At 50.8% G+C, this 24,015-nt stretch overlaps 6 protein-coding genes across 6 annotated transcripts, besides 10 other annotated features; 4 read left to right on the top strand and 2 right to left on the bottom strand.

Moving 5' to 3' along the window:
• Positions 1–562: 562 nt before the first annotated feature.
• Positions 563–585: a microsatellite.
• Positions 586–1,140: 555 nt separating this feature from the next.
• Positions 1,141–5,290, top strand: ACLA_011720 (uncharacterized protein; the record flags this gene model as incomplete). The annotated part of the gene is made up of 2 exons (XM_001274170.1): positions 1,141–1,188; positions 1,250–5,290. 2 exons carry the CDS (start codon positions 1,141–1,143, stop codon positions 5,288–5,290), a joined length of 4,089 nt encoding a protein of 1,362 aa, XP_001274171.1.
• A 534-nt stretch (positions 5,291–5,824) lies between these two features.
• Positions 5,825–5,853: a microsatellite.
• Positions 5,826–5,850: a microsatellite.
• Positions 5,854–6,687: 834 nt separating the features above from the next.
• Positions 6,688–10,409, top strand: hexA (putative Woronin body protein HexA; the record flags this gene model as incomplete). Its single annotated transcript, XM_001274169.1, has 3 exons — positions 6,688–6,733; positions 8,363–8,606; positions 9,332–10,409. The coding sequence occupies 3 exons, from the start codon at positions 6,688–6,690 to the stop codon at positions 10,407–10,409; spliced, it is 1,368 nt and encodes a 455-aa protein (XP_001274170.1).
• A 1,390-nt stretch (positions 10,410–11,799) lies between these two features.
• On the bottom strand, positions 11,800–14,049 carry ACLA_011700 (putative transcriptional regulator (Cti6); the record flags this gene model as incomplete). Its single annotated transcript, XM_001274168.1, has 4 exons — positions 11,800–12,500; positions 12,576–12,832; positions 12,905–13,192; positions 13,430–14,049. 4 exons carry the CDS (start codon positions 14,047–14,049, stop codon positions 11,800–11,802), a joined length of 1,866 nt encoding a protein of 621 aa, XP_001274169.1.
• Positions 13,730–13,776: a microsatellite.
• A 384-nt stretch (positions 14,050–14,433) lies between the features above and the next one.
• Positions 14,434–14,467: a microsatellite.
• Positions 14,435–14,464: a microsatellite.
• A 69-nt stretch (positions 14,468–14,536) lies between the features above and the next one.
• Positions 14,537–14,564: a microsatellite.
• Positions 14,538–14,564: a microsatellite.
• Positions 14,565–16,407: 1,843 nt separating this feature from the next.
• Positions 16,408–18,368, top strand: ACLA_011690 (uncharacterized protein; the record flags this gene model as incomplete). Its single annotated transcript, XM_001274167.1, has 2 exons — positions 16,408–16,423; positions 16,564–18,368. 2 exons carry the CDS (start codon positions 16,408–16,410, stop codon positions 18,366–18,368), a joined length of 1,821 nt encoding a protein of 606 aa, XP_001274168.1.
• Positions 17,751–17,770: a microsatellite.
• Positions 18,369–20,101: 1,733 nt separating the features above from the next.
• Positions 20,102–20,743, top strand: ACLA_011680 (MARVEL domain-containing protein; the record flags this gene model as incomplete). Its single annotated transcript, XM_001274166.1, has 1 exon — positions 20,102–20,743. The coding sequence occupies one exon, from the start codon at positions 20,102–20,104 to the stop codon at positions 20,741–20,743; it is 642 nt and encodes a 213-aa protein (XP_001274167.1).
• A 36-nt stretch (positions 20,744–20,779) lies between these two features.
• Positions 20,780–20,811: a microsatellite.
• A 293-nt stretch (positions 20,812–21,104) lies between these two features.
• Positions 21,105–22,783, bottom strand: ACLA_011670 (GATA-like domain-containing protein; the record flags this gene model as incomplete). Its single annotated transcript, XM_001274165.1, has 4 exons — positions 21,105–21,835; positions 21,910–22,363; positions 22,432–22,610; positions 22,678–22,783. The coding sequence occupies 4 exons, from the start codon at positions 22,781–22,783 to the stop codon at positions 21,105–21,107; spliced, it is 1,470 nt and encodes a 489-aa protein (XP_001274166.1).
• Positions 22,784–24,015: the final 1,232 nt, after the last annotated feature.

Genomic DNA, 24,015 nt, shown 5'->3' with positions numbered 1-24,015 from the left:
TGGGTGGCCAGCCGTCGTCGCTTATGGAGTTATTGGTTACCATACGTGATGAGATTAGAACGCTGGATCATGAAAACCCAGCATTTCATCGAATTCTAGGGCAGCTCATGATCGCAAAAGCAGTTCATCCAGATTTATTATGTTCTCTTAAGATCTGAGATATATCCCATGTCTCATCTCTTTCGATTCGGGATGGAGATGGATCGACGAGAGGTTTAGGTGGATAAGGAGAGTGGGCATGGTCTTAAATATTCAATTGATTCGATATTGTGGTATTGCGGTGCCATTCTCTCTTCTTGTTGGATCGATCATCTTGCTCTTGGAGATGGTATACTGTTGGAACATGTTGGGTATGCTGTAAAGAGTAGAGAACTGTGCGAGAACAGAAATGGATACTCAGGCATTAAGGCACCGAGGCACTCATATACATCATCGATGCCTTGCATCCTGAGGACCCCCAAGTGACCAACAATTGCATTCCCCTGCAGAAGAAGAAGAAAAAAAAATACGACATTCAAGAGTCCATCTCTTCATCGTCCGTCACCATGAAAAGAGTCTGAGATCTTCTTCTTCTTCTTCTTCCTCAGCGAAAATCGAGCACAAAGAAAAGAAGAGCCGATGCTGTTGACTGATTGATCGGATCTCCTTCCAGTCCATGACGCAAAGTGTTCCCCTTCGACCCGCTCACTTTTCCTCGTCCATCTCATCATCTCTCTATTCTCATCCTCGTTTGTCCATCGTCATCGAACTGTCTGCGACGACTTGATTTTCTGCGGATTGGCATCGTCCTCCCCTTCCCTTCATCCCTTATTTCTCGCTTATTGCTACGATCGTTCTCTCCCCGCAGTACCTCCCTCGTGCGAATCCCTGTTCCCCGACTTTCTTTTTTCTTTTTTTCCCTTTCATCGAGAACACGGCATTATCGCGATAACGCACGCGGCTCAAGCTTTCGGCTGCCACGGAGTCTGCTTCTACAACGCATCAGTGCATTTTTCCATCGCTGTTCTTCCTGCCCGAACCCTCGCGCGGTAGTAACTGGAAGCGTTGGGGCTCAGACGAGTTAGTTGACATCATATCGCCGGTGTCCGCCGTTTAAGGCAGACAGACCGACATCAAAGCTCTTTCACTTGGGAACGAAAAATGTTCCGCAGAAAGAGGAGCACATCGCGTCATCAGGTGAAGCTCGCCGTGCGACTGATTGCGAAATCTGGTGATATTTGAAGCTAATCTTTAATCGTCTTTGCTCCAGCCTCTCTCTACCGCATCCTCTCAATCCGCGCAATCCGCTGCCACCCATGCCTTCCTCAAATCTCAACCCTCCTCGAGCAGCTTGTCTTCTGCTGCGGCGGCGGCGGCTCTGCGGAGCCTCACACCCACTCCGACGCCCGTGGAAAATGTCCAGACCAAGAGAATGATGCAGAGGCGCGCTTCTGTCACCTCCCAGGCCAGCATGTCCACCACTTTGCGCCCGGTCAGCAGAACGGACCTGCGTCGCTCCAATAGCTCGAGTTCGATGAGCAATAGAACTTTTCGAGAGCAGTCCCCTCATCGGCCTTTTACGAGTACCGGTCAGGTAGACGTTGTTCCGCCATTGCCATCCATGCCTCCAGGCATCATGGGAGGGAAAAATACCAGTCGGCGCTCTGTCAGCTTGGATCCCAGCATACGTCTCAGGTCCTCCCCAAAACAGCGACCCGCAGGCCGTGGGTTGAGTGTTGACAGATCTTTGAAGACTTCGGCGAGCCAATCCCCGCTTCAATCCAAACAGTTAAGTACAGTGCCTGAAGTCGAAAGATCTGGTAGTAGGAATTCTATCAATTTCTCCTATCCGATAGCCGCTCGTCCGACCTCCCCGACCGTATCGCCTCAGCTCCCTGCTCGTGACGTTTTGGCCAGCGCATCGCCGAACTACGATCTGTCACCCGCTGGATCTCCGAACGCTCGGGTAACAAAGAATCAATCAGTGAGGAAGAGTACGGGCCTCGCTCCTGGGAGTCCCGGAAGAACCGTTCCTTCTAAGGGGACTGCTGTCGCAGCTGCGCAGGCTGCTATCGTGCCAAGAGACGAGATGAATCATTCTCCTGCATCTGCTCGCTCAGGTTATATTCGAGAATCGGCTGCCCCTGCTCAGAAACACAATCAAGACGATCGGAAAATCACAACTCAGTCAGTGGTCGCAAAACAGCCACATACTGTGACCGAGAATAACAAGGGCGGAAAACTTGCGGAAGCCATTGATACAGGGAGCCACATCGATCAAGTCCCTCGCCGGAGTATCTTGCCCATCGAGAATCGGTTTCCCAAACCATTTGAACATGTCTATGCGGCGGAACCTTCAATCATCAGGACACCGGCCACACCGGATGAGAAAGACGGGTTCCAACCCACTTACCCAGATCATACCCAGGAAACAAAAGACTCGGTGAAGCTTGGGCACGGGCTCCAGCAATCTCAGAACCGCCCAACGAGTACCAGTCCAGGCAGATCTGCCCGCTTTTCATCTCAACTTGCGGTCACGGGAAATGCCGAGCATCAGCCGCCTGCACGGTCTGCCTCGCCTGTCAAATCAGCGTTGAAAAACGCGCGGAAAAGCTCATTGTCTCCCGACGGGAGAAATGGAGGCATCCTTCGCCCTGTTCCAGCGCTCAGTGAGCTCTCGGATGCTACTTCGGTGGCCTCAGACGATGGTTCCAGGCTCGGCTCCCGAAGAAAGCCCGTCAAAGTCAGTTTCGATGACGAGGCCGAAGTTGTGGGAGTTGCAGCTAGTCCACCAACGTCGCCGGAGGACATGGCGCCTGGAACCCCGGAAAGACTTAAATCCAAAAATGGTTGGTTTCCACTAGGCAAGCGAATGACTTCCCAATTGGATTCCACTACGCCGGACGAGTTCGATGAAGTCTTGAGGCCTCGTCCAGCGCTCCCTTCGTTCGGTAGTATACGAGGCTCTCGAGAAACCCCGTCTCTGTCAGCTCGCCCTGAGTTTAGTGACAATGAGTCAACAGCCTCATCTGAATACGACACAGTCGTTTCGGGCTGGTCTTATTCGGACAACCATGCTACCGGAGGAATATCATCGAATTTGCCACTAAAGGATTTGCGGCCAGTCACAGAACTTGACAGCATACCTCCACCTAAACTTCCTCACGATATTAATAGCCAATCAAATGCTACCGGGGAGATAAGGAATGGCTCTGTTCTCGAGCCAAACTCACAAGTCACACAGCCTGGAAATTTGTCGACATATGACACCCATTCGATGCTGGGGCAGAGGTTGTCCTCGAGTGCAGACATGGGCCTAGTTGCGCAGGATCTGATGGACCGAAACGATTCACCCGAGTTAGAAAAGGGGCGTTCAAGTCTCGAACAGTATACCGTACCTGGCGGATTTCCGCGGACCTCGTTGGAGCTTGATTCCAAACACCTTAGCACGAAGAAAGGAAAAAAGTCACGTGATCGGCGGGTTGATGATCGTATCTCGACTGAAGGAAGTGATAATGAATCCGAAGAAAGCGTCTATAGTGATGCGGAAGAAGTCGTCGAGGGTGACGGCTTTGGTTCCATCAATGCTATTGTGGATACGCGGTTGGCACAAGGCAAAGACAGCAGGCCTGTTGATGCTAGCAGTTCTAACGAGCTATCGACGGATATCACTCGTGAATTCCCAGTCGAGTCTATCAGACTTTCGACCGGACTCGAAGATCATCTGGGTGGTCACGCAGTGACCTCTTCGAAGGACACAGTTACCCAGCATGCCTCGGACTCACCTGCAACTTCACAAAACGCACTACCGTCTTCTTCTCCCTACCCATTATTGTCCACACCATCTACTACTCTAGGTCAGTCTACCAATGGAGATGCCGGGAATTTGTCTATGCCCTCTGGAACAGCAGAGCGTCCCATGTCGACCGTTGGCTACGGTGATTCGGAACTACGCAATGCGCCTAGCAGCGGGACCTCTGCTTTACGGAAAGCTGGCACCGAGCGGGTCAAGAAAAGACCTGTGTCATTTGTACCCGCTATTCAAAAGGAAATCGTTACAACGCCCAATAATGGTACATCCGTCAACGGAAGGGAGCCTTACACCCGTCGGAGGCGAATGTCCGATGGCAGCGACTCATCCAGCAGCTTTATACGGTCAAGCCCCCGCGCTAGGCAGGACGGACTGCATAGTATGCGACGAACCATGCGTGGCGGTCCCACGATCCGCGCTCCGCAATCTTCTGCCGCTCGGGCGTCGTCGCCCAATGAAGCTAGGCCTCTTTCTTCAGGCTCAGGCACGGGTACTATGCGCATGACGTTGCGAGCAAATGGGCCGAAGAACGAAAAGACTCCAATTTTTGCCTCCACCCGATCACCAAAGTCAAAAATCTCCAAGGCTACAGGGCCTCGCTTCATGTCTCGATTTCCGGATTCCGATGATGAAGATGCGGATTTCCGGCGACGGAGGTTGCAATATCATTATGATGATTCCAGCGATGACGATGCAGACCGGGTAATGCAGAGTTTCCGTCCAGTTCGCGGTATCCCGCGTCGCCAAGGGACGTATGACGGTGACTCGACGGAGTTAGAGGACAGTTCTGATAATGAGAGGCCTATTACACCTGCGCCAGCAGCCGCCTCGAAACCCAGACCTCTGTCACATGACCCAGGACTGGCTGCTGTGGCCAAGTCACGCGGAATGACTGAGGAAGAGTTGGACGAGTTCCTCCACCGGCAACCCAAAGGGCGAATGTCTGGAATCCTGGGCCGTTTTGCCTTGAAGAAGTCTAAGCGGCCCACGGATCATAGGATGTCCAAGTCCAACATGGGGGATTTTGGACAAGATCGTGATGAAAGCCTGCTGAATCCCGCTCGGGGTAGCACTATCACGACTGTTTCAGCCAACAACCCTGAGCCGTCGCCTTCGAAACTGACCAAAGGAGGCGCAAAGAAAACGGCCAGCGGAAGCTGGCCACTACATCCAGCCCGGAAGGAATCAGAAGCTCCTGCGAATGTAGAATCAGTCACGGAGCAGCCCAATGGCGCATCAAGATCTACGGACAGCCACGCAGTCAAGCAGAACCTGCCGGCAAATGGTGCATCTGAGAACGAGGCTGCATCAATCATCGATCAGGGACACTCTGTCGCTAAAGACTCGGCGGAGGAGGCGCAAAGCGCGCCCGACGAGGTTCAAGCCTTGCGCAGCAGCAATGATGCGAATGGTCCTAACGCAAAGGACATTGTCTTCCCGCCAGGAGGTCGAAAGAAACGATTCTTTTCTCTGCGGAAAGCATTCGGCATGCGCGACTAAGAAACACAGGATGATATTCCATTCAATTCTTCTTGATATATATTTTGAGCATGTGCTTCTAATATACTCTGATCATACGGATACCTAATCGCCATCTATCGGATGACTGCGATATATGCAGTCGTTCAATGGTTGTTGGAACTCCGGACAGTCTTACGCTTCCATGATACTATGATTTGCTACGCTAGGCAGTGTAGGATGAAGATCCTACTTCTGCTACTTAACAGATATTCTTTTTTCGCTTGACATATCTTAATCTGTTTGATACCCTCCTTTACTTTTTTTTTCTTTCTCGGCAGCCGATATACATCCAGCGATGAAGGGAAACCTGAATTTACTGATTGGATTTCTACACCTTATTTCTCTATAGCATTCTTTAATCTTTATCATTTGGAAGGAACCTGGGTTTGGAATTGTGGACAATCGTTTACCAGATCAGGACGAAGGAAATTATATTTCTTGTGTTTGGAGGACTTCGCAGGCAGAAAGATTTAATCAATAATAGACTATGGGAGAAGGAAAGGAAATCTTGTACTATCTATCTATCTATCTATCTATCTGTCGACCAACAATCTTCATAGGTAATCATAAATTCATAATGGCATTGTCACAAGGTCACCACGCATGCAACGGAGTGTTGCTATACTATGTTATCAAGATACTTACATAAGAGAGGTCAGTTCTTATTATTGACTGCCGAGTATTAGCAGTTCTGTACTCCATACATATGATGATATGACAGCAACTCCGCCAGATATCATCTCCTATCCATGGAAGTGAACTCCAGGAGTGGGCGTGATCAAGCAAGGAGGATGCAAAAGTACCCGACGATCGGCTCGGTTGACCCGCGCAACAACCTCGGGATGGGAAAAGCTGGGAGACATGGAAACGATTAACGAGGCCCTGTTGTTGTCCTCTCCACCCTGAGTCCACATCCAGTTCGAATCGTGATCATCTTGGGCGAAGGGCCCACACAGCAACCAGAAATCACAACTGACTTTCCTCCGTACGGATTGGATACCAAGTTACGGAGTACAACTTATCAAGATATACCAGCCACCTGCGCCAACCTCCTGATTAATGCGGTTGCATTTGCCGCCCATGATGCATCATATGTTCAATCGATCAATAATGACATATGCAGGAGACTGGAGCAGAGCAGGAGGCGAGTCTAGAACCGATAATTGGTAGGAGTACGAACGTAGATCGAATGCAGCTCAAACTATCTCCTCCATAGCAACTGGTCATCTCTCAAGTCTCAACAAGACAAGACACCACCAGTTCACAATCACAAACCAGTACCGCAGCTATTTCCGAAACGAAGAGGCTGGCGGCGCTTACCAACTACCAACTACCAAGGGGATCCGTGACCCGTGGGAGTTGAGACCAGAGCAATCATGGCCGAGATCGAGGGAAGAGGAGTGGATCCGCCGAATCAAATTAGTTAGTAGTGGCTGGAAGCTCAGAGCTGAGCTCAAGGTGAGCTGCGAGTTGCACTTGCAACCTTACGACGCTTGGGGAGGGGAAACGGACCAGTGAAACATGAGCTGGCGGGAAGTGGAAATGGGCAACAGCCGATGGGTGTCCAGCTCCAATGACAGAGCTCCACGAACAATTGATCTGGCGCGAAGCAATTGGTAGTCTTGCAGATGAGGTTTGGGGGCTCGTCACATTTGGCACTGTGAGATCGCATTTCGATTACAACTTCCAATGGAGCTCTTTCCCTTTTGCCCATTTTCTATGAGTTCTGTACTTGGTTACATTCTGAGAGCTCCAATGTTGACCGTTGTGCAGGATAAGAACGGGTCGCGCAAGCTGTAGCAGCCACCATCACCGTCGATCTCCTCAGCCAGGCGCCAAGGGACCCAGAATCCCGATTCGACCCGCGGAGTAAAAGCGAGGTTGCCATGGAGAATGGTGTGGTTTTTGAGTTTCAGCTGTGCAAAGCTGCTGACCAGCCTCCAGATTATTGATGGGTTGCAACTTGCAATGAATCTCCCCCAATCCCTGAATGGGTCTTTCCCACAGAGGTGACTGGATCACTAAGGTCATATTATTGACCATCCTGCATGTGAAAATTCATCCCTCTGAATGGATCAATGCTCTTTTTCCAGAGCCACTCCGGGATTGTTGTGATATGTATTGGTGATTTCGAAGCGGTGTTGACGAGAAGTTTTCTATCTAGTGCTGGGGCCCATTCGTATGCAAACAAGATGGAGTCGTACGGGGAAGAAGTATCAGGAAACGCTATAAATATAGCATTAGCTACCTTAACACCTGTCGCTTCTTAAGCATATTCATCTTACCTTCTTGGAGTTTAGGGAATCGAATATGATTCTCCTCGACAACCTCGGGATCGATCAACCCAGCATGATACTAACTATTCTTCCCGTTCGGAGGGAGGCTGGAAGAGGACCCCCAAACGGGCAAGGCGCAGTAAACAAACGCGTGGAAACAGGGAGCAGCAGTATTGGACAGAATTGATGAGATGATAATTGATTGTATTCTGAGAGAAGCTGCCGTTGCGGTTGGATGGAGGAGCAAGACAAGAACGCTGGGGAAAATTGTATATGTAAGGCGCTGTTTTTTGGTTGTTGTGGTTGTATCAGCCATAGAGAGAGAACGAGAGAGAAATCAACGCAACGCATCGTATATTTCAAGCCCCTCCTCTTCCTCCCTTTTTAATCCTCCTTTCTTCTTCTCTTCTTTTTTTTCTTCCCTCTCTCTCTTCCATTCCTCCTCCTTTCTTCCATCCATCAGTTCCCCAGAATTCCTGAGTTTATCTCACATTCCTCCTATCCCCCCTCATCATTCCTCATCATCTAGATTGATCTGATTCCGATTAGATCTATCTAATCTCTACTTCATTCCCCACGAGAAAGACTTCTCTTCAGTAAAGAGTCTTTTCTTGTCTCGCCTTTCGAGTTGTTTCGCAACAGTTCGAAAGGGATTCGAGAAGAGACGCCCAAAGGACAGCCAATCTGGACTTTGACGCCCGCGTCCCCATCCCCTTCAGTGTCTTCCCGTCGTCGTACCGGAGTGACGCTGTTCCTGAGACTACTCCGACCAGAGTAGAGGGAGAAGTCAATCTCGATCGTACTTCGCACGTCGAACGGGAAGATACTCGAACCTCTGCTCCTCTTCCCGATCCTCGTGTCTACGGAAGAGAAGAAGTCGATCTTCGTATCACCAAGGACCATCGCCCTGCGCCTTCTCACAAGGTCGACGAGTTCCAGGTTATTTCTAAGGACCGTACCCATCATCACCAGCAGCAGCAGGACTATCGCGTTCCAGAGGTAGAACTCTCGCGTCAACGGTAAGCCTTGCTTTTTTCTATTTTTCTTTCATTCTGTTTGATTTCCGAAAGATTACGTGTCCTACGTTCTCTACGTCTTCCCGCTCCCCCCCCCCGATTTCTCGATCTTCTTCGAGGTTTGTCTGGTTATTTTCGGGGATTTCCGTCGCCAGAGCCCTCCATCTTTTCAGTTGCAAAAAGTGGAGAGAGATGGCGACAGGAAGCGGAGATCCGAAGCCAGAGGCCAAAAAAAAAAAAACAAAAAACAAAAACAAAGCCAACAAGCTCCAGAAGAAGCGGTGACGCCTGCTTCTGGATGTGTCCAACGGGGCAAGGTGGCTCCATGGCTGACTCCGTGCGGATTCGAGCTATTGATTTACCAAGTGAGCCCGGCGCTTTTGTTTTTTTGTTTTTGTTTTTCTTTTTTGGCTCAGCCGGGCCTAAATCCATTAGCCTTGCCATGCAATCTATTTACGTGGCACAAAAAAAACAACAACAACAAAACAAATCCACCCCCCAAAATCAAAACAAACCCAAGAAGAAGAGAAAAATACAATAATAAACACCCAATAAGCGGTGTCGGCCCGTTCCCTGACCCTGCACCCACCTCTCCCTCTCACCCACCTCCCCCTTCTCATCCCCAATCCGTGGTTATTATCCTTTACCTTTCCCACTTCTTTTTGTCTTCTTGTTTGTCATTTGATCTCGGATAAGATCTGACGCTTCCCCATTTCCATCCACTCCAGGTACCGTGAACCCACTTCTCGTTACGAACCTCAACCTCAACCTCATCAGCCCGTCTACGACCAAGCTCTCGAGGCCCAACTCGACATCACTGAACGTGAATATCGTCGTCGCACAGATCCTGTCTACGAAGTCAATAACTCGTACGACCGTCGCTCCCAGGCTCCCGTAGACTCCTACCAAGGCTACCAGTCCTCCAACACCACCGACGTCTCGTACCAGCGGTCCAAGACCGATTACGACGTCTCTTACGACAAGGCCTTCGCTCCTAAGCCTCTTGAGACTTACAAGGCCGCCTCCTTCAGCCGCGAACACTCTGTAGAGTCTGTTCCTGCTCGCCCTTCCCCTGCCTCTTCGATCTCTCAAGTTAAGGTTCTCAAGCCTTACACCGCTATCGATCAACCCCCAGCTCGCAAAATGGGTTACTACGACGACGACGGTAACTACCACTCCTTCCGCCGTGGTGTGGAGCGTGCTGTCGACCGCATCACGCATCCCTTCCACCACAACCATCATCATCATGACCACGATCGTGAGGAAGTCATCGCTGACGAACGTGGCCCAGTTCGTTACCGTGAAGGTGTCCGTGAGGACGTCCGCATCGTCGAGCCTCGCAGCACCGGCAACAAGAATGCCGAGTCCGTCCCCATCCCCTGCCACTTCATCCGCATCGGCGACATCCTGATCCTGCAGGGCCGCCCCTGCCAGGTCATCCGGATCTCCGTCTCGCCCCAGACTGGCCAGCACCGCTACCTCGGTGTCGACCTCTTCACCCGCCAGCTGCAGGAGGAGTCCAGCTTCGTTTCCAACCCCTCTCCCTCCGTGGTGGTCCAGACCATGATCGGTCCCGTCTACAAGACCTACCGCATCCTGGACCTCCACGAGGACAACACCATCACCGCCATGACCGAGTCCGGTGATGTCAGACAGGCTCTTCCCGTCGTTAGTCAGGGCCAGCTCTTCCGCAAGATCCGTGATGCCTTCTCCGAGGGCCGTGGTAGCGTCCGTGCTCTCGTCATCAACGATGGTGGCCGTGAGCTTGTCGTCGACTACAAGGTCATCCACGGTTCCCGCCTGTAAATGCGCTAAGCCTGTCCTGGCTTAGCCTGCTTTGAAATATCGGAACAGGTCAGTCTACCCGTCTCCTCACCCATGGTCTCCCTCCCTCTCTCCCCTTGCCCATGACACTAACATATCCACCTCTAGTCACGAATCTCTACCTGTTAAGCGAAACGATAATTTAAACGATCTTGGGAATTGTTTGTACTCGAAAGACATGATGGACTCTTTGCACGATTGGAATGGCCCTCTTCGATGATCTACCCCCCGAAAATCACAGAAAATGAAAGGGAAAAAAAATGAAGACAAAAATGACAAGCATGACCCGTTCACTGTTCTGTTTTTGTTGATTCCGGCTTCTTTGTGTATCAATCTTGGCCTCCATTTTGTAACTACAGCGAGATCATAATACTACCTTGTGTTCTTTCTACCTTCTCTCTGGCACGTACACACTTGCTTGTTCATCTGTATATGCTCTTGAATACTAGAACCGTCTCCAGTTCTGTGTAAAGAAACAAAGCAATGTTCTGAGATCTGCCCTCCTCACCTAGGTAATTTACGATCACCTGAAAGCACAATGTTTCGAGCACTTCTGTTCAGAGACCTCGGAAACTGAACATCCATTCGAGATACAAGATACGCCGTAAGAACATTGATTGTTCAGATCGATACCATTCACATCAAAGCTATAGTATATACCAAGCAAACATTCTGATCCCACCAAATACATCGACGCTGTTCATCCTTCCCTATACTCCATACCCAGCCTTGCAAAACATGGAAAGCAAATCGTATAAATGACGGCGAAAAGGATCCAATTGTATACAGCCTGGGCCTTCTGCTTCCGGTTGCATGCCTGCGCTTGATAGGAAGCAGAAGGAGAAGGTCGAAGGACAGAAGCAAAAAGTAGAAAGAATTAGGGCTATCGAGGCGATGAACCAAGGCAGAATATGTATTCTGCATGGTAGCATCCGCGAATCAACCTCGGGAGAAGGAGAATATTTAAGCAGCCACTGGAGATAGAAATAAAAAGTCATCAAAAACATAATGCACCGGAACACATACCCAGTGCATGAAGTAAAAGCATTATGCGGAGCAGAGCGTGAGGCGATAAATCAAACCGTTGTCACATCCGAGGGACCAAGTCTTGAATCACATTAAAAAAAAAAAAAATAAAAGGGGACTAATGCCGTGCGACCCTGCTAACGCCGTAACCGATCGAGTTGCAAGAAACAAAGTGTTGCTCCAGAAGTCATATTGTACATGTTCAGATGTTGGTGGACGAGAGGCTCAGGGTATCGTTATTGTAACAAACTCCTCCAAGGAAAGTTGACCAAGAGAAAAGATAAGATGATGTTGGGGATGGTGACGCTTGGATATAAGTAGACAAGAACGAGATTAGAAAGGTATGTCACCTTTCCCCGAACTTGCCATATTCCTGCTGCCATTTCAGCAGATGGCGCGTGAGGACATCCATCATCTCCACGCTGCTCATTTCTCTGAAGTCTTTCTCTTTGGGGGCCTGAATAGAATCCGTTCCACTGCCGAGTATAGCTGCTCCTAACTCCACACCGTTAGTCAACGGGTGTGAAGGATGGTCATTTTGATCAGCCAACGACACGGTAAGTATGCCGTTGGGCCCATCACCGTTTCCGGGAGGGGAAGAATCTCCGGCTACCGCCATCTCGACTTGCATGCGTGAGATGAATTCAAGAATACCCGCGACCCGTCTTTTCATCTCATTCATTGTGGTTCGCTGTGGGTTCATGTACCGCGGTCTGCTCGGTTTGCCCGAGTCCACGTTCATATGTGCCCCGTTCATGCCACCCACTCTTGGCGAGTCTCCGCCAATATCGTGCGATCCCCCGCGTCGTGGGGAATTGCCCATGAAACCCAGATCGGCCCCATTGAGATCCCGATCTCTTGTGTATTGATTACGCCCAACCCGGCCTCCACGGCGTGCAGGTGGGCGACCGGACTTGCGGGTGGGTGGACGAACGGGCGCAGGTTCGGGGACCGGCACAGTGGTTTCGGGGCTGGGCTGTGGAGGTTCTACCACCTCTTCGACAGCTGGTTTTGTCGGGGAACCCATCTCATGGTCAGAGTCGGCGCCTGTAAAAGCGGGTTAGTCTCGAGAAGCCAGATGCCTAAGCCAAACAGATAAGAGATGGGCTTATAAGTCCATACCTTCACCCTTCCGTCTTTCTGGTCTCACTTTCTTGTGATTCGCAGTATCTTGAGGCTCCGTTTCAGGCTCTTCTGTGTTCTTTGCTTCCCTTTCGCGCTGGTTTCGAGAAGCCGCTGTGGGGTGTTTATCACCATTGCCATTTGTTTTTGTTGTTGATTCGTCTTCTGAGGGTACCTGAGATTCGGGATCATTGGGTTCCAGAACAGTGGTTGGAGAAGGTGAGCTCGTGCGCGGCCGCTTCGCGACTTGTTTGTGGCTGGATGAAATGGACAAAGTCAGCGCCCGGATGGACCATCTTGTACAAGGGCCAAGGTTGGGAAGGACTTACGCCTCACTGTCGCTTCGACTTCTCTTTGCGCGTCGTCCAGCAGGGTCCTCGGCGGCAGTTTGGGTGTTATCTTCCTTACTTTCCTCGATTGCTCGACGAAGCTGCTCCTCTTCGTCGTACGCAGCGTCGCGGCTATTCATCGTCGACCTTCGTTTTGGGTTGGTGAGGGACTCGCTCTGGCGGGACCTGGAATCTTTCGCGCGTCGAGAGTTATCTCGCGATGAATCGCGAGATGTTGCGGCGGAAGACGGTTCCGGGACGACAGGTAGGTACTGTGAGGAATATTGACTATGAGATCGTTAGCATGATGGCCACATGATAAACGGATGTTTGCAGGAGGCAACTGGCGAAAACTTAAAGCCATGGGATGAGTATGCTAACGAATTCAGCCCCAGCCAGTTGAACAGGCACCGTGACGGTATCTCTCAATTAGTGAAGAGGCGAAGCAGAAGCAGCGCACCAAGAAGAGTAGAGGGCAGCTCTGAAGGTAAAGGGTTGAAGAAAAGAGAAGCATCAGTGACCTACCCATTGGGCTCATTTTCTATTCTGTGAAGATCCTTCCGACACTCCTCGCAAAAGTACTCGTCGGGGCTCATGGCCTCGTCCATGATACCCACACAGCCGCCGTGTTGCCAGACCTTGCAGGAGTCACATTGGATGAACATGCTGCCAATGTCGTCGGACATCAGATCGGATGATTGTGTGGAGATGTTCAAGGCATTTTCGTCCTTGAAGCCGGCAGCCAACCCGTTGCGACCGAGTGCCTCCCGACGAGAGGGAGGCAAGCCTGGGTATTCCTGCTGCCCACAGAGACATCTGGTGATCTCTTCTTCTTCATCTCCTTCTCCTTCATCATCCTCGTCTTCTTCTTCCCCATTTAGTCTCAGTTGCTGTCCATTCTCATCTTCTCCTCGAGCGCGCTGGCGCTGCCGCGTCTGTGGGTAGTCGCTTCTCGTGCCACTGTCGGCATCGTCGATGGACTGGGACCGCTGGGTGGAAGATCGTTGGGGAGAAGAGATTTTATGATTCGATCGGGTGCTTCTTTCTCGAGTCAAGGAGTTTGAGGAGCTGGAGGAATTCGTATGCTGGAGAATGGCCGGGGACGGTTGGGAGGTGCGGGCACGAGAGGACCGACGGGGAGTCATGGTGGAGAGGACTGCAATGGCAAGGTAAAGATAAAGTTGATAACTCCTGGCGAAGAGAATGAAACAAAAATTGGGAATATAATAAGAATAAAGAGCAAACTAAGGCCGGATTGTCAGCAAAGACGGCCCATGAGCGAGCTGTCGCACGTAGACGAAGAAGCTTGCGAGATTCGGGAACGCAACGACTCGTACAGAAGGGGAAAAAACGAGAGCCCAGAGAAGACCGGCAAGATGGAGAGAATGGAAGCTGGCAATTGAGACACACGGACGAGACAATCCAAAAAGAAAAAAGAAAAAGATAATGGGCCGAGGACTACATAGTCTGCAGATTTTCACCAGGGAGGGTGGGGAGGAGCAAGAGGTGAGTTTGAGAGTCTGGGAAGAAGAGAGAGAGAGAGAGAGAGAGAGAGAGAGAAAGCAGTGATATCTTGCCAGTACTGTTGCTGGTAATAATCCATTAGTATTAGTTAGCAGGAACCACTGCTGTTAATAATAATAATAATAATAATAATAATCGCTCCGACCGAAAGCGGGTTTTTTCTCTCTCTCAACCGCCTTTTCCCCGCTCGCCGCTTTCCTGGTCAAAGCAAAAGAAACGTCGACAGTGACATTGAGGATTGATGAGGACGGCGGTGGTTGTTAGTATTACTAGCCTTCACTGACATCTCTGTCTGATCTGAATTTTCGCAGATTCCCTTTCTCGTGGGTTGTACAAATCCTGATGATGGCATCGTATTGTCCATACCTCCCGTCCATTCTTCCACCCAGAAAAAGACCCCCGCTTATCGCGATCCATGACCGTCCGTCCTCATCCTCCGTGTCGTGCCTTTTTCATAAAGCATCCCGTTGGAAATAGAAAGCAAATGGGTTCGATCACATTGACCTTCTAGACAACCTTGATAGTACTGCGGAATCGTCGCAAGAGAAACCTACGAAGAGATCTACGCCGTCCAGAGTCGAGCTCAGCTAATCCTTGCAGATGTTGTCATCATACAGGTCTGGAATTGAGAACACACTTGTCGCAGGCGATCAATGCGCAACGACTTTCCTCTGAACTGCACATGCAGGATTGTACCTGACACCCGCTCAGCTCATAGCTTTCCCAGGAGGAAGGTATACAGTAGAGCGTCTTCGTAGACATCAGCCAAACTCGAAGCTCTGCCGCTAAGTTGCGCGTAGCCAAGCTGTTGCCATGGCTGGATTTCACAGGGAGAACACTCGAAGTACAATGACCGAAACAAAGAGAATGCCCTGGTACTTCTATTATTACCTTGGGCAGTACCCAGGCACTCCTATCAGTATCAAGTGTTCACTTTGAAGCACTGTTTTCTGAATGAAAATGGATGAGTAGTCTCCTGGTAGCCTCAGGCCTTGGTTTCATAGTTGTAGCCTTAGGCTTCAGGCATAAAGGCACCAGGAAAGGCAGAAAAAAAAAAAAAAGCCCACCAACAACGGGCCAGGGCGGTAAGCAGAGGAAGAAGAATGGCACAAGTACAGTGACAGACTGACAGTAGTAGTAGTAGCAGCTGGAAGCAGCATTAAACGAACGGGGACTCTCGCCTTAGTAAGATCACCTATCAACTCCGATCAACTTGTTTGATTGTATCATACTCTTGGATGGTCAATTCCACTCCCCCCCCCCAATAGTTTACTCATCCTTTGATCTTGTCTATACTGGCTCATTCCGCCCTCCTAAGTTCTTCCTCTGAAACTCTGAAACTCTTTGTTCGTTCTGCAGTATCGAGACCCTCGTGACTGTCAGGTTCCTCTGTACTGGATCCTTTCCGAACGTCTTTTCTTGTTCGGCTATTTCTCCAAAATCTTTCCATGGGGGGTTCCGGTGCTGATTAATGGTTACTTCTTTTTCGTAAGTTGGATCTACGGTCTTCAGCACTTGCTCCTGGAATATACCCTCAAATGACGAGAGCTTTGGGGTTCTTGCTCAAAGACTTTCGGATGTTCCCCGGGTGGCTGCTAGCAGTGACAACTAACTGTGGGTGCCAAACCAGTTCGGTCTAGGTTCCCTCTCCGTTCTTATCCCACACCCCTCTCTCCTCTCTCTTTCCCGACTCGGCGTCCTTCGAAGCACCACGTGGAAAAAGCCATAGTTTTGTGATTGGTGATACCCTGTGATCCGTGTGATCTTGAAGAGGTCAACGAGGGGGGGGGAAACAAATAACAACCCGAAATAAAAGGGTTCCTGCGGCTTCGGTTTCTAAACCAACTTCAATATTTGATTGTGGGGCAGGGTGATTCAGGGGACAGAAGGGGGGAAAGGAAAGAAAGGGAAAGAAAAAAAAAAAGCGCCATTCGGCTGTGGTTGTGGAGGGTGATAGAGCTGGAGATACTTGCATGACGATGACTGCTACGTTGAGTATGTTCTTCTCACCAAGGGTGTCTTCTCTTCTGGACGTCTCAAACATGCGATTGCAGAACCAGCCGGATGGCGAGTTCCAGGAGAAGCGAGAATCTGCTGTCAGCTAAAGCTCAGTTGCTGATTCTGTCCGCCTGCAGATGGGATGTATAATTCCGCTCCAGATACACCGTCGCCTGTTTATCCGGACAGGCTGATCCGGCCCCTTCCCAAACGGACCCTGCGCTCTCGCCTGTCCACCGAGGCTGCCGACTCTATCCTTTACCCTCTCGCTCCTCCCGCGACTCAGCTGTTCTACGGGACCTCGCTCGATCACGCCGAAGTCGTCAACGACACCAAGGTCTACGTGCAGCAGAGCCTGGATGCAGATGCACTCGCTCAGCCTTGCGAACGAGACGCTCATCTTCCTTATGAGAACGGCATTGACTTGGAAAGTGGTGACGAAAATGGTCCCGTAGTTGTTCGTCGAAGTGCTGGTTTTCGCGGATCATCACTATCGTCGTCTGCCTCTAGCGTTCAGCCGCACGCAAGTGCCAACAAGGTTGAGGAGTCGCAGATCAAGTCATCCTCGGCGGGTCCCGACGGGTACGATGCCTTTGAGAACACTAACAACAAGAAGAAGCGCAAGATTCCCACTCCCGGTAGCCTAGGCGGCCATCATTCTACCCTTTCTCCCGAATTTTCGAATATGGGTCTGGCCAATTCTGCCCAGGCATCGTCAAACGCCCCCAGTGAACTCGGCAACGTTGGTACATATTACGGAACCGGCAGCCCGGCATCTCCCATACTCAATGGTATCTCCGGTCCCGGTAGGGGTCGTCTGGGGCGCCATCCCTCTCGCAGTGGCGCCTCGAGGAACCCTGTGTCAATCCATTCTCAGGTCGGCTGGCCAACCGGCCGAGCAGCAGGTCGTCGCGAGGGCATGTTATCAACATCGGCACCCGCTGGTACTTCTCATCCCTTCCCCTCCATCCTTCATGGTCGGCCCCCGCTAACTCGGTGTTCAGGCGATCCCACTGCAAAGCCTGACCAGGGAATCATCTCCGCCGCCATAGCGAACGCTGCGACATTTTCGTCCCCTCTTCGCGGCCCCAGCAACACTAGTCTGCTTGAACAGCAGCAAACACCCACCAAGACCCAGTTCACGTTTACCTGTGAATCCGACTCGTCAAAAGGCATGGCGATGCAGGCACAGCATCTGTACCCACCACAGCACCGATCGTCCGTTCCCCTTACCGCAGCGGCCCAGATTCAACGAGGATTCGCTACGCAAGGAACCCAGACAAGCCCGAGTATGAATGCACAGGTAGACCAACAAGGACATCTACAGCAGCAGCAGCAGCAGCAACCGCCGCTACCGCAGCAGGGAGCTCCTGGTGCCGACTCGACTGGCGCAGGCCGGAAGAAGAAGCGCTCGCCGGGAAGTATCTATGCTCTAGCTGCTCGTCAGCGCAAGATTCAGCAACAATATACCAATCTTCACCATCCCCCGAGTCTGGACGATATCTGGATTTGTGAATTCTGCGAGTACGAGAGTATTTTTGGCCGGCCACCCGAGGCTCTTATTCGACAGTATGAAATCAAAGATCGCAAGGAGCGAAAGCGACTCGCCGAGAAGAAAAGATTGCTGGAAAAAGCCAAGATGAAAGGCCGCAAGAGCAAGAAGGCAACCAAGAACGCGGCGAAAAATGCCGCGGCACACCAAGCCGTGTATGATCCCGGGTACGACCGCGCGTCTGTAGATCATTCTTCGGCCGGGGGGCATGGGGGCCACGATGACGATTATCTACCACATGAGTACGATGATGAGCCTATCCCCATGCCACCTCCCGCGCCGCCCAACGCCTTCAAGACACCGCCGGCTTCGTGGCATCCGGTTCCCGCGGTGTCTCCCCCACCGGACACCAAACCAGTTCTCGACGGGGCGAACATTCGACCACCCTGACAGTGGGCTCGAACGACTGTGTGGGCAAAGGACACATACGGAATCTTCGAGCAGTTGATGACGGACGAGACCTGGTCACCAGTTCTTTTCCATGAGGCCGTTCGGATGGTGCTGCCATGGTCCTCTTGCCCACTGGTAGCGGTCGTTGCTAGTGTTTTTCCTTCTGTTGTTACTGTTTTTTGCCTCTGGTTATTTGCCCTGGTCTTTGTCGATTTCTTGATTTGAGTTTTAGCCAATTTTCCTTTGGTCTTGTTGTGCACCTTATGAAATCCCCCCTCCAATTACATATTTTGATGAACATCACGACAGCATCATGAAGCATTGATTCCGGCAGGTAAATGGCATTTTCATCTAAGTGGATGTGTTAGTCTTGTTGGGGCTCTATTTTTGTTGCAGAGGGCTCAAGCGTTTTAGTACGCATGTTGGAAAGGCATTTTCGGACGATTTTGAATCAGTAGGGATTGTTGATGCAAATCAGGTGTTCTGGAATCTGGTTTCACGGGGAATGGAAGCAGCATAGGACGGGTTGCATATTGGACTGTGGGTTGGCGCTACAAATTGTCGGTTGCTGGGAATTGATTGGGAGTCAAACAGCAGGGTCAGTGAGAGTAGTAGTGTCAAGACTCAAGAGTGAGAGAATGGAGAATGTGAATACCTGCCATATCAGCCATTGGTTAGCACAATAAACACTGCGTCGTCGAATACATCGAGCAGCTCTTCCTCACTTCACTTTACCCCATAATCCACCATCGAGACTTTGATAATGATCATGTATTGAGCGAGTGTATTTTTTATCCTGTGAAAACCACTGAGCTTTCCGTGCAGAGTCCATAAATAGACCGCCAGCAGGACCTCCCAGCCAGTCGATTGCCATTCCTGCATGAAGATCCGCAACCGCAACGAGTTGAATCAAGCAGCTCACTCGCTTGCTTACCCGCACAACCGCCCATTTCAATCTCGCCTCTTGGATCCTGAGACCGCGGCCAATAAGCCGTTGATCGTCTCTCTATCCTTGCGGTGCCTGAAACGAGGATTCCACCCCCCCCCCCTAGGCCGCGAAGTGCGTGTTTGATGTCGTCGGGGTATTTTAGCCGCGCGCGAAGCTGAAGAATTGGAGCTTGGGGCATCAGGCGTGTTACAAGCTGTGTTTCTCTCCTCTTTCTGTTTCAGTTGAGCTTTGGCGGGATGGATCTGGTGGATGAGAGGGTCGGAAGGTGGTTCTGATTGGGATTTTGTCGGAGGACAAAGAGATGTGTGTAGGTAGGTAACACTAAGATAGAAGAATGAGGAGATCTATAAAGGCTGGTGGACGGGAGAGGGTGATTGTATTCGGACAACAGCAGCACTTCAAACATCATTCTTTTCCTTGTTCCCTTCTTTCTTTGTCTGGTCTTGGATTCTCATTCTCATCCTCATTCTCTTTTGACATTGATGTTGATCTTTGATCATTGAACTTTACTAGACTTGGGGTCGCATTCGTTCATCTTCATTGTTTGGTATACAACATCTGCATCTAGAGGTATACTCCATCCTTCCTTGGAGGCCTTGAAATACCTTTCTTTCTTCTTGCATCTGCTTGCGCTGGACGCAATATCCTGCTTCTAAATCCACATCTTTTACTATCTGCATCTTCTATCTCTTGACATCCCCGTGGAATCCTACACACTACACACCTCAAACCAGAACCGGGGTATAGCAATTACAACACACCCAAAGCAACCTAATACCCAAAAATGTGGTTCGCCATCTTCAAGCTCCTCCGCGTCGGCGTCAAAGAAGCCAAGAAGCACAAAGCAAAGAAAAACGGCGCCAACGCAGACTCCGACCCCGACTCCAATATCGATCTCTCCACAACCGCCCGCGCCCACGCCATGCCCGACTCCACCACCGCACGCAACCCCCTCAAACCCCTCCTCGAGACGCTCCTCCGCTTCATCCAGTTCGCCTTCGGGCTGGCCGTCATCGGCCTCTACGCGCAGGACCTGCACGGCCGCCACCCGCCCGCCTGGGTCTACGCCGTCGTCACGGGCTTCCTGGCCTGCGCCACCGCGCTGATTTACTTGGTCTTGCCGTTTGTGATGAAGGGGCGGGTGCCGCTGGCGCAGCGGGCCGGCTTGCACCTCCCGCTGTTTGTCTGGGAGGCGGTCATGTGTGTGCTGTGGCTGACGCTGTTTGGGATCTTTGGGAAGATGTATATCGGGGTGTATACGGAGGGCGACGGGGTGAAGCGTATGCGGCATGCAGTGTGGGTTGATCTGGTGAATTTGGGGCTGTGGGTTGGGACGATGGTGTGGGCGGGGATGAGGTGGTGGAAGGGGGTGAAGGGGGAGAGGGGAGTGAAGGAGGAGGATGTTGAGAAGGGGGTTGTGGTTTGAGATGCATGCTGGTGAATTGAGATGGGGTGGAGGATTGAGAGGAAGAGGAAGAGGAAGAGGGAAAGGGAAGAGGAGTGAGTTGTCGGTCTGGGTGGGTGTATGATTGTCCTACTTGCGTGTTTTGCATATTACTCGAGGCGTTATTCTGGTGGTGAGGGATAGGACGGGCACGGATGGAATTATTAATGAAAAGTGTCATATCCCAAATACTCTATCATCAAAACGCCCCCAACCCTGTACATACAAATACATATCCGTTTGAAGTGCCCAAATCCATGCTTTGTACAGCTCGACGAGTAACGCCATGCTAACCTTGCAGTCTGTCATGCCATATCGTAAGATCCACGCCCCCAGCACGAATTCAGGAACCCCACGAGCTCGGAGTAGACGGCAACCACTTGATGTTCCACTCGACCAGCGTATCGATATAGCTGCGGCTCAGTCTCTGTGGTCCTATGGTTTCGCTCGGGTCTGGCCTGTGGTACTCGAGGGAGTTACTCCGACGGCTCTCCTCGATCATCATGCCCAGCTGGCTCGACAAACGGGGCAACGGCAGCGGCGTGTGGTGGAAGAAGGACCGGGGTATCCCACCTGAGACGTCGAGGAACCCGTTGTCCAACCCAATTGGATTACCACAGAACTGGCCCGGTATCGACATGTGTGGCGTAGTAGTAGGTGCGGTGGATGCGTCACTATTCAACACACCAAATGTGCCTGAGAAGTCGGTTGGATCAGGGCTGGTGCCCTCGGTGTTGAAAGATTGCTGCTGCTGCTGCTGAAGCTTTTCTTTGTCCAGGAGGGAGGCTAGCTCGACCTGTTCCTCGCGCATCTTCTCCAGAAAGTGGGCGCGGAACTCGGCATTGACGATGGACGGTGGCCGTGGCATGTAGTTCTGTATGTAAAGATAACGGATGTCGCGAAAACGGTTGGGAACTTGGGACCGGAATCCCATGGTGAGAGGAGCTGTCTTCCAGCTGGCCTTGCGTGGTCGCAGGCTGAGGAGGACTTTGAGGTTCGTCACGAACTCCTCTGGCAGCTCTCGTGGTTTCTCTGGTTGTCGATCTGCGATGTGTTGAGGAAGGGCCATGCAGTCTGCTCCAACGATCAGCCAGACGTCATCAAGGCGACTGCGTCGGAGTGTCCATCGAGTTTCAAGTCTTGCTTACCTTCCAGATCTGGAGACGAACACCGAGAGATACTCCATAAGCGTTCCTCGTCTTCATCTTCGTCCTCGTCCTCTGGTCTGACGTGCTTTGGGGCCTTTCTCGAAGACAGCATACGCTTAGGGCTCTGAGAGTGGACAGCTTTAGTGGAAATGTTGGGCTGCGATGATTTGCGACGCGTGATCACAGGACGTCGCTTTGAGCTCTTCGCTGCCTTGCCTGTGACAAAGTGTGTCTTCTTGTGGCTGTGGCGGCTAATCGAGACATCTTTCACAGGCGAGACTGGCGCAGCCGGGCGATCATCTCCTGCTACAAGTAAGCGGGCTGAATTAGTCGTGTCTTTTGGAGCTGTGTTAGGTTTCTTTAGAATAGAGTGAAGAGGCGGTCCTTGATCTGGTGGCGCGTCGCGCTGAAGTGATAGTTGCTCTTCACTCTTGTTCTTTCGTATGGCCATATCCTGGTTCGACAAGGTCTTGGTCTTCGGATTAGTGGAACGTAGACACTGGAGGATTCCTGCACGCAAACCTGGTCTTGCAACTCGAGGGTTTTGGGGACACTGGATTCTGAAATGCGCATAAACAACTTGGCCACAGCTGCACCAGGTAGAGAATCGCGAAGGCAGTCATTGCTCCCAATTCTCCAAAAGAAGTTCTCGAGTCTGTATCCAAGATTGCCATCAAGTGCTGAGGGTTTGACGCTGTAGGCTGCTCGAAGCCAGATAAGTCAGCACGAATCCAAGCTGGATTGTATGAAGTCGCAAGGAGAGTATACCTTTCCATAAAGACGTAATGTCGAGGACATCCACTGGCATCGAGTCATCCATCACCAAAGGAACACGAGCTGCAGTCGACAGTAGCCCTTCAGGGAGCTGCTCCATGGTGGAGTATGTCTTTAAAGAACTGTTGAAGAGTGTGCAAAGTAATCAGGTGAGACTCTTCTTTGAAGTTCCTACATAGCCAGAAATAATCGATGAGAGAAGAGTGTATGTCAACACCAAGAGCAGGACTGGGAGAGGCAAAACTAGATAGTCACAACCAGAAATCTAGAAAGAGAGGAGCAACGTCATGCAAGACACGGTTGCAAACCCAGGTGAGGCTATGAGACCAAGTCTAGCGGTGAATAGTGAAGGGAACAAAAGCTGTGACTTGGGGGGGTTGACAAACGCCAGAAGTGAGCGAGGTTGGACTTGAGATCCAGAAGATCAATCAATAGAATCATACAGAAACCAAGATCAAGATCACAAGAACCAAAAAAAAATCTGCAAACCAATTGGGAATGCAGACAAGAGACAAGAAGAATTGCCCGGTAGATAATGGATGGTCTCTGAGGCTATCTCGCTGCAAGGGAAGACTTCTGAGTAAGACGCTGATATACCGGGAGACAGAGCAGTGAGGCTTTGATTGTAACACTGGAAGACTCCCAAGTTGGACCTACGAGGCATTAAAATGCCCCTGGGATTGATCCTTTTTTTTTATATATTGTTAACTACATGCAGTGGCCAGGGAAACCTGAATAGCTTGGGGATGACAGCAAGAAAGATCAGCCACGAGGCAGATACGATAACGACTCTGACGAACAAGATACTGAGCAGATACGACCAAGATTGCGAAGATTACTGTCAGATATTCCAACTGGGTAGTATTGAAGCATTTGGGTGACTATCAAAGGGAAGGGCGTCAGGAGAAGGCATCGGAGAGCGCCACGAATGAACAAGCTGGAAAAGAAGAAACGAGCCATCGGAGATACTTGAATATGGAAGATCGGCAGCCGTAATCCTACTATCGAGCAAAAAAACAAAGAAGAAGATCCTCAATCAGCTGTTGGGATGATTGAGGGATTAACAAGGACGGCGTCAAAAAGTGTCATCAGCGGAACCTCATCGAGGGAAGTATGCGATTCTTCATGTGTCGGAGGATTCGGGGGGAAACCCGGACAGAAGTCCATGCATTGCTAGTCTCTCGCCAATGTGATATCAATCCCCTTGTGGCAGAAGGAGAAGAAGAAAAGCGAAGAACAGATGTAAAAAAGAAAGAGACAGTTGACTGGGAGGACCATGAAGCTATTGATAGTTGTTGATATACCCCATAGTAGTATATACTAATGGACGAA

Source organism: Aspergillus clavatus, genomic scaffold, assembly GCF_000002715.2.
Source record: "Aspergillus clavatus NRRL 1 1099423829795 genomic scaffold, whole genome shotgun sequence".
NCBI classification, from domain to species: Eukaryota; Fungi; Ascomycota; class Eurotiomycetes; order Eurotiales; family Aspergillaceae; genus Aspergillus; species Aspergillus clavatus.
Note: the sequence above shows the minus strand (reverse complement) of the source record. Positions and strands in the feature narration are given on the sequence as shown.